At 38.1% G+C, this 9652-nt stretch overlaps 1 protein-coding gene across 1 annotated transcript; it reads right to left on the bottom strand.

The window, feature by feature from the left end:
- Positions 1 to 694: 694 nt before the first annotated feature.
- Positions 695 to 8925, bottom strand: XIAP (X-linked inhibitor of apoptosis). The gene is made up of 6 exons (XM_010140086.1): positions 8052 to 8925; positions 6400 to 6499; positions 4457 to 4535; positions 3812 to 3845; positions 2261 to 2485; positions 695 to 888 (listed from the first exon to the last, which is right to left on the bottom strand). The coding sequence occupies exons 1-6, from the start codon at positions 8923 to 8925 to the stop codon at positions 695 to 697; spliced, it is 1506 nt and encodes a 501-aa protein (XP_010138388.1).
- Positions 8926 to 9652: the final 727 nt, after the last annotated feature.

Here is a 9652-nt window from a genome sequence, read left to right as displayed (position 1 = left end):
GAGTTCTCTTTCAAGGAATGAAATTTATGTACAGTTTATATACAGAGGGATTTTTGTGAAAAACAGATGCCTAAAACCAGTTTAACTGAGGCAAACTGATACACCTAAACCAGAAGAAAATAAATGGGGAGTCAGGAATTATATATCAAAACAGACAAACTTAGACAGGAGTTGAGTTTCACCTCCAAACAGAAGGTGAAAGATGGGAGCAGCAGGTTTAGGCATATTCTCTGCATTATGTCACAATCCCGGTTACAGAAATAATATCTTCAATTTACAGAATGTGTTTGAGAAGCTAAAATCTCAGATATAATATACATGTATATAATAATTTTTTAGATTAACTTATTTACAAATTTTACATAGCGCCAAACGCTTTATACAGCTGAGTCCTTCCGAAGTGAAGCAAAGGCATGGTCACATAAATAAAGCTTTGCGTTACTTCGGCTTTCCCAAATCAGGTCCATGAGCTGAAGTTACAGATTACATACATATGCCTTTCAATATTGGTTTTTACATACAAAAAATTCACTTAAGGAAAATAATTTTTAAAATGTACTTAGAGCTTGATGGCAGAAAAATCTTGTACCGCCATATGATTCCACCCAGGAGTTAACTGCATTTTTTACCTTAGAGTACAATACTTAAAGCAATAACGCAGGAAATGTTTGCACCCACAGTGCCATATGTTTCCCTAATACATAAAAACTTCCTGTCTTCTCATAATACTTGTACGACACAGAGGACATTCATCAAATGCTTCAGCACATTCCTTACAGGCGACTAGGTGACCACAGGGAATGAGGACGACTGAGATATCTTTAGCCATACAGATTTTACAAAGCTTTTCCTCCTGCAAGCGTCTTAACTTCTCTTCAGTACTGAGATCTAAGGAAAACAGACACAGGAAAAGAAGTTAACATGCTTAGTACCACCGAATCTTTTTTTTTCTTTACACACAACAACAAGGTTGTCTTCACAGGATTTAAAGGTCACACCTTTAACACGAAAAAAAAAGTGATGAGAGGAAACCAAGCTGCAGCACGGAATCCTCTTTGCACCCCCATCTCATTACATCTCTCAGGCCAACGCAGGCAGGGAATTCAGCTATCTGTATTTCCAAGAGCTTGAAAAATCTATAGAATTTAGGATATCCACATTTCCACCAGGAACCACTTCCCAGTAACAACTTTCCCAAAACTTGTACAGGTGAAAGAAAGGCTCATTGATACTAGTTAAGTAAATTTGATTTAATTTTTTTTTCAAAGTTTCCTCAACGAAAAGAATGAGGATGTGATTTCCTTCCCTGGCTCCATTTTCTAAATGCCCATACTTCAAAAGCTTAGAACTTTGTAACACAGAAAGAATCAATTCTGCGTTGTACATGAGTTCTTTGTTATTCCAGTATGACCCATCTGAAAATGCAAACTTCAAACGCCTTCCCCTGCCTCTTGGGGAATGCTCTGCACAGCCAATCACAAAACCAACATCCATCTTCACTGCAAGTTCTTTTTCCCCTCACAATGTCCACTAAAAATCTTATTAAAAGAGTGGGCTGGAAAGATCTCTGCCTGTCATGAAACCAGATGGTCTTTTCCCTCCCTCTGAATTCACCCATATGCTCGTCAAACTACACATCTCCCGAGTTAGAGATCTAGGGTTTGGTCTCTTTGCAGGGTGTACTGCAATGGCTTTCTGCGCACAGCTTGCACGTCCCACAAGCAATTGAAAAGAAACACCAGCTAGAAGTACGCTTTTCCTTAATGGAGGAAAATGCTTCTTTCCCATGCAAAATTTTGTACTCAGAAATAAATAATCCCCCACTAAGAGTGTTTCTTCTTGAGTATACTGGGTATTTGAAGGTACGTTTCTGTGCCTGTTTCGTTCTGCCACCAGAGTCCCTACATCTACAGTTATTCTTGCATTTCTTTTCAAATGTCTTTGACACAGTAATTTTGGCTTTTTAGCCAGCATGTATTACCTTTCCCTAGAAGCAGGCTAGACTATTACTTCAATTATACACTTCTGAGGTATTAATACTACTTATTTTATAGATGACATTTATAAATGCTGCTACGCTCTAATATTTCAACACCCTCTTTGTTCAGGTTTTTTTTTAATGTCCAAAAATAAAATCTCTTGAATTTTAAGTTACAATACTGCAACTTCACCTTAGGCAAGACTTGGATCAGAGGGTAGAACAAACAGGTAACAATAAAATATATTTCACAAACTAAAGAGCTGATACAAAAGTACACACAGAGGTTTTGTAACTGAATAAGCTCATCTTGCTCAACTGGGATTTCATTTGGTTCTTCTTCCCTTGTATTTTCTTTCTGAGAACTTAAGTCTGCTACCAGATCCTCAACAGATGTGTGACTTTCTCCAGACATCTGCAATCTCTTTTCCATGGTGTTCCTAATCTCAGACAAACTGAAACCCATGTCTATGGCACTTTGTACCAAAGGATTCTGTAAGAGATAATCTGAAGAAATTAAAAAAAAAACAAAACAAAACAACAATTTAACAAGGATGAATCTGATTGTCGGACAGTATTCACTACAGCGCTCTAAGACATCCAGCTAAAGGAACCGTATTTCCAGTTTAGGAATTTTGCTAGTTGTGAAAACTGCATTGTCAAAACACCCAAAACTTCCGATCTGAGAGGTCTCCCATCCTAGTTTTCCCAGGCTCCCTTCATCTATTACTAATACAGAAATCCTCCTAGATTTGCTATTCAAATCAACTACTTCCACTTCTAAAATAAAATGTCTTCTATAGTTAACATCACAAATTCCTTAACCGAATGTTAACAAGGCACAATAGATACCAAAGTATTTGGTAACATTACATTACTGTTAGTTCAATTCAGGGAACAAAAAAAAAATCATAAATATGTTGAGAGAAACCAATAGATAACGTGAATTTACAAAACCAAAACACAGCGCCATCAGTAAGCATGTAAACCCGTCTACAGTAAGACACGACACTGCTTTAGGAAACCTTTTCTTTTTTTTTTTGTCTGTTGGACCTCCCCCTTCCTCTATTCCATGCAATTTTTGGAATAGATTTGTTAGCAGTGTGTCCTATTTCCAGTTGTTCTACTACATGTAAATGACTAATTTATTTTTTACTTAACAGGATTGTTCCTATAGCAAAATTTTTAACCTAATTTTCACTCCCATAAATGAGCAGTGACTAAGAGATTTCTAGGATAGTTTTGTGTAACCACTTTTATTAGCAACAGCTACCATTCCCTGGGATGAAGCTGCTTGCCTGTCTTCCTACTACCCCGTTCTCTGTCTTGTCTTTTTATAACTTGGTATTTCTGAAAAACATTGCAGTAACACGTAACACTGGCACACACACAAGCTATTTAAGCTTTCCCAGCTTCCTAGTGCTTGCCATTTAACAGACCAACTCTTCCTGCTCCATGAAACGCAACAACCATTGTTTCAGTTCAGCATTCTTTAACACAGCACTACTAACTCAACACCTCACCCACACTTCCTAGCTATAAAACTAAGACTGCATCCTATACGTGGCTTACAATCCTTACTGACATTATTTATCCAACCATGACTAGATTTCCCCTATGCAAAATTAAATCCATTCTACAGTTCTTTAGAAGCAATGAAGCAATGGACGAGTATCATCCAACAAGTTGCCTCTCAAGCTTTATTTACAAATGTAATAGGGTTATTTTTCAAATCAAGCATTTCCTTTACTCTACATGAAAATGGGGATATTCCAAAATGGGAGTGAGGGTGTTTGTTTGGGGTTTGTTGTGTTTTGTTTTGTAAACAGATACCTTTAGGAATTATTGTCCGTTCAGCAGCTTCTGTCTGCAAGTGAAATACAAACAGACAAAATTACAATTCTGGAGAAGGTAGAAGCAAACCTGTACAGTTACAAGACAGGAAATAGCTATTTGATCTCAGTCATTTTATTGATTAAACTTTAAATCAGCTCTGAACAATTGCAAAGGGATCAGTGTTTTGTTACATCTTTCATATTGTTTTACATTTTCATTTTAACCCATCTTTGCTGTAATCATACGTACAGAATTCTTAGTCTATTGAAGAATTGTAAAATAACATTGGTTTTAGTTTTTAGTGACTACATACAAGTCTAACAACACTCTACCAACGAGGAAAATTATCTGCTACACTTGAATAAGGAATCATTCATCATAAATCTTAGGTTCTGAGGCTATAAAAACCCAGTACCAAATATACAACATACACAAGGTACTCTGCATGTGATCCATAACCCAGCTAAGGAGAACTGTGAGACCCATAAACCCTGAATGACAGAACCAAAACATACTTCAAGTCCTTTACTTTCTGCCAGTGAAAGAAGCAGCAGGAGGACTAAATGATATGCATGTAATTAGAAGAGTAATTTCATCTGAAAATTACCTATTTTAACAAAATGATATTAATAAGACACTTACTGTTGAATCACTACATCCATCTCTTAAGTGAACATTATTTATAAATTCTATCCCCTTTTCCCTTCTCACAAATCTGCACCTATAAATAAAAACATTCAGTTGTAATAAAACTGTGTAAGCAGCAATCAAAAATTGACCACATAACTTTGGGAAGCCTTGATAATCATACAGAATGCTTGCTTTTGAAATCTTTATATATTCAGTCAACGACAGTAATGCCATTTAAACATATTTTAAAACTTCTTAATCACTTCAGCAGTACTTATCTTTTTCACATTTTTGGTGACACAGAAATCTAAGACTTGTTGGCCAGCTGATGCCACGGGTTTATAAAAGTAAAGACTCCAATGAAAAACCAAACATTACGTTAAAAAGTTGGTTCTTTTAGCCTTTTGCAACCACAGAAAGGCAGTCACCGGTCAGACACGTGCCTTACGTGCTTGCTTTCACTATTTTCCAACCAGTTCTAGCCACTGGGCAGAGCTCTTCCCTACCAGAAGACTTAGGGAATGCTGTAACTCCTTGACCATAGTTCTCTAGCTTCAGCAGTTACTTCACCATCATGGTGTCCTGTTCCCGGACATAGGCAGCATGCTGTGAGACTGAGAAGTTGCCACCGAAGGTGATGCGCAAGCAAAAACTCCATGTAAGACAGTTAATGATCTGAGAGGAAACAATCAAATCTGACATAATTTAAGCAAACTAAACAAAAAACAAAATCCAGATAAAGAGGAGTAAAATGTACTAAGAAAATGCATCTTAACCATGCGCTGCACCAAGCCAAAACCGTGGATTGGCATCTCTTTCAAGTGGCAGAAAATAATAACCAGCAGCTGCCTGTACCACTACTGAAGAACAGGGTCGGCTAAGGCATAAATACTAACTTCCAGCTCCCAGAGAGCCTTTTGACACAGCAAACAAATTTGGTAGCTAACACATAAAACACATTGATTTTATGCGTGTTATACAAGGAACTAAGCCTTTGTACTTGGACAGCTTTCATCCACCTCTAAGAAACTATGACTCACACACTGTTCTTCAAGACACATTTCAGATGAAATTGGCAATCTTTCTAAAAAACACTTCTGGGTCTGGGATCCTCAAATCCTTTAAAATTATGCAGAAGTATGTTTTGAATTCAAGACCACTACTGACTTCTTCAGGTTTGTCTGCAGGGTGACAGAGGTGCAGTCATTTTGTACCCTGAGAGAAGATGGGCTCGTATCACACTGTCAAAATAACCATTACAACGTAGTGCTTAAGAATGAGGGAAAAACAGGTACGTATTCACAAAACATCATGATTCTGCTGAGACTTTGGTTAAGTCCAGACATGGAAATCTCCTCTCCCCTTTAATAATTCCTACAAACAAGCTGACATACAAGCCACACTGACTTAACAGTGAACTTATTCAGAAGGTACAATTCCAGGGGGACCTTCTGGACTGATCACTTCTGATGAGCTAGTTACGCCCTCAGCCTCTTGGGATGTAGTTGTCTCTCCCACCCACTCCAGAAGAACTCCCTCCTACCTCTCAAGGACAACATTATAGTCATGTCCTCTTCTGAGACCTCCAATGTAACATTAAAGCACGTGTTGATGATTACACATGTAAGAGCAGGAATATAGGAATTAGAACAGATGGAACAACAAAAAAAAAAGGTTCTCATGCAAAAAATTCCTTAAATTTTTTTCTACTTATTGAAAAGGAAAAATATAAACCATGGAGATAACTGATACTCCTTTGGTGCCTACACACAAGAACGAAGGAGAAAGAAGTGGAGGAGGAGAACTAAAAAAAAAAAATTAAATTATTTTCATAAATCTGAACAACTTTAAGCCACAGACATCTTTCTGAAACATTTATTAATACCATCTATCATTAAAACATACCATAAATAAGACTCAGATATGCAACAAGAAAACAGTAAATAACACCTTACCCAGGGAACCATTTGGCATGTTGATCCCATGGGTCTTCATTTTCCTTCCATTCTTGCAATCCTCCACCACAGTGGAAACATACAACATGATCACCATTTCCTGAGGAAACATGTTGAGAATGAAGTTACATACTTCTAGTAGGCATAACAGTAAGTTTCCAACCAGAAAGTTACGTTATTAAGAAAAAAAATTACTTATTGATTAGCAACTGTAGCTAAAAAGAACTTCATTTTACAGGAGGACATAATACATGTGACTCGAAACAAATGTTCAGGAGAGACTTGAGCTTAAAAAATACAAAATAACAGTCCTGAATTTTATTTTAGCAAATGATTATACAGATGAAAAGCAAAAGCTAAAAATAATCTATTATCAAATAGCTCAATCCACTGGTCAACAAGCTGTGGAATAGGCTACCACCACGCATGAAGGACGTTTACATGCTTTTTTCAGTCCTCCATTTCGCCATTAAGATGAATGGGCTCTGTACAGCGGAGGCATAGTTGGCCGAGGCGATGTTAGGAGAATGGCATTCCCTCCATTCTAGCAGTCTGCCTACTGTAGTCAGAGGGCACCAGAAACTGCTTAGATACTGTGTTCACTGAAATGAAGAGGCATGGATAGATTTTTCCTGCAAAGGTACATCATTTTCAGGCCACAGGAAACAGATTTTTCACACAAGTCATTTGAACAGCCATCTGCTCTGATAAGCTAGTGCCCACTTAGTGCACCTCCACAGTACAGGTCTCACTTGGCTGTGAGATGCCAGGTACTTTTAGAAATCCAAGAAAAAAAAAAAAAATCAATAAAAACAGTTCCACTGGGTACAAACATCGTCCATTTATCACCCATACAAGAATACATCAAAGGTTTTATTTATGGTCACCAATAAAACAAGTGGGGGCTGATTAAAATGTTCTTCCGAGAGCTACTAAGAGAAGCCAATTAAGATGAGAGCAAGAAATTATCCCGGATAATCCCTAATAATAGCAACACTTTGTACTCGTACAGCATCTCTCGGTGAAGAATTTCCAAGAGCTTTAACTGTGCAATTCAATCTCACTGGGAAATCAACACATAAAGATTCTGGAGCCTTATCCAAGTCAAACACTACCTGTGTAAGAGTAAAAGCCTTTCCACTGGAGTCACTGTCCTCACAAAGCTCTTACGGGAGGTAGTAACAGCAGTTGCTAGTTCTGGGTGTCCAGATGCTGTGATAATGCAAACAGCTGTTAACCAAATAAACCAGCACATAGCCTGGGTTGTCTTGTTCATAGGCTTCTGCACGGGCCACAGGCTCACGCCTCAGACCACGTATCTGGAGGACAGCACTTCACTTTTAAAACAGTATTAACTTCAGTCATTGTCACTGTGAGAGGTGTATTATGAGAGTTTTAGCAGGCAAGCAAACATACTGTGATGTTTTATGGCTAAAAATGAATTTATGACTAAGTTTATACTTTACTATTGAAAATATCTGATGTAAGTATATCATCATATACAAACACTATGAAAAGTAGTTTACCGAGTAAAGAATATCTGGCAAATTATTCCATATTAGAGTAACAAAATGCATATTTTTTCCTCATAAAAAGACATTTGTATAAAATTTCTCAGTAGAAGATATTAGCCATTTTAAGGTCTAGCTTACCTATGCTGTAGAACCCAGCTTCAGCAAGTTGCTCCTTGTCAACAGGATATATCCAATTTAAAAATGTTTGTAAGCGTCTTCCATATTTTGCCATAGATGGATTCCTTGGATGCTGTGCATTGTTCAGACTGCTTCTCCCAAGCTCGGCAGGAATAGATTCACTTGGAACATTGCCAACATCCCGGCCCAAGACAAAAAGGCATTTGGGAAAATGCCTCTTGTGTTCGGACCAAGCTCTGTCATCGGGTTCCCACTGTTTCAGTTTTCCACCACAACAAAAACATGCCACTTCATCACCAACACCTGTATAGTAGAATCCAGCATGAGCTAATTCATTTGGTGTCAACTGGTCATTGAGGGGCCAGTTGTGAAAAGACTTTAATCTTGCCTCTTCGCTGCACATAGCTCGGTTTTTAGGATACAAACTATCTGACATATCCACAACCTGCCTAGTCCTCAGGAGGTAATCTGCCTCCACATCCGATGGGTCATCCAGAGCACAGGGGAGGGCTGAACTGCTGGAACCATTTTCAGTTCTCTGCTGGTTGTTCTGGGCAAGAGGATGTATGCTATTTTCCAGAAAAGTAGATTCAGTAATAAATCTGCAATTTGGGGAAAGATTTTTGTGTCTCTCAACAGCGGAATCGCCAGGTGTCCACCCTTCAATTGTTGTCTGGCAACTGAAGCACTTCACTTTGTCACCTTCACCAGTATAAACAAAGCCAGCTCGTGCTAGTGCTGATGCCGAAACTGGACAGTCAAGTGGAAATTCCACAAAAGTTCCCAGTCGATTGTGTTCCTGTGCCCATTCCTGGTCACTGTCAGGGTCTGGAGTGGCACATGTTTCCGAGCTCTCTGGGCCATTACACATCATCTCGTATAAGCAGGGCTGTCCTTTTGGATTTCCTAAACAAAGAAAAAGTGTTTTAACTTCACAGACAGAAGAACAGATCATATCCATATGCAAACATGGACACTAGCCAAATGAAATTAGCCATCCTTCATGAATTAAATAATGCCTCTTTCTCTCTACCCTCCCACCTCACCTATACCTGCCTCTCCTGCTGCAGAGGCAGACACCAGAACATTAAAAACAAAATAAATTAAAAAATCTGTAAAGAAAGGCAGGACAAGCATGAATTTTTACAGGCCAATAAAAATTTACCTGGAAAACACAGAGGTTTATACATCTATAGCTTTAAAAGCATTTTCTGCTTCTTAACAAACAGACATTGCAAGAATTAAATCAACAAAATATTTAACAAAAGCTCTGGGCAACACCCTGCTAAAAGGCTTTTGAACCGGAGATACAAAGTTACTGAATTTAAAATGCTGGTCTAAGCCAGACCACATCTGCAAGACTTTGCAGCCTGGTTCCAAAACACAACTATCTTTACTTTTACCAGTAAGACAGCCATGACCACTATGCCCATTACAGATCATCATTACCATCATCAAAAACGAAAAAGCCTTTCGACTCATGTTAGAGCATGAAGACATACATATCAGTTTTCCTTTTAGCAAAATACCTTGTGAAATAAACTACTGAGTGTTTCACTGGGTTATTTTACCAAAGTGCTGTGCTCTGCTTTTATGATCAG

Source organism: Buceros rhinoceros, unplaced genomic scaffold (genome assembly GCF_000710305.1).
Source record: "Buceros rhinoceros silvestris isolate BGI_N320 unplaced genomic scaffold, ASM71030v1 scaffold4377, whole genome shotgun sequence".
NCBI classification, from domain to species: Eukaryota; Metazoa; Chordata; class Aves; order Bucerotiformes; family Bucerotidae; genus Buceros; species Buceros rhinoceros.
This window is presented reverse-complemented; position numbering and strand designations above follow the sequence as displayed.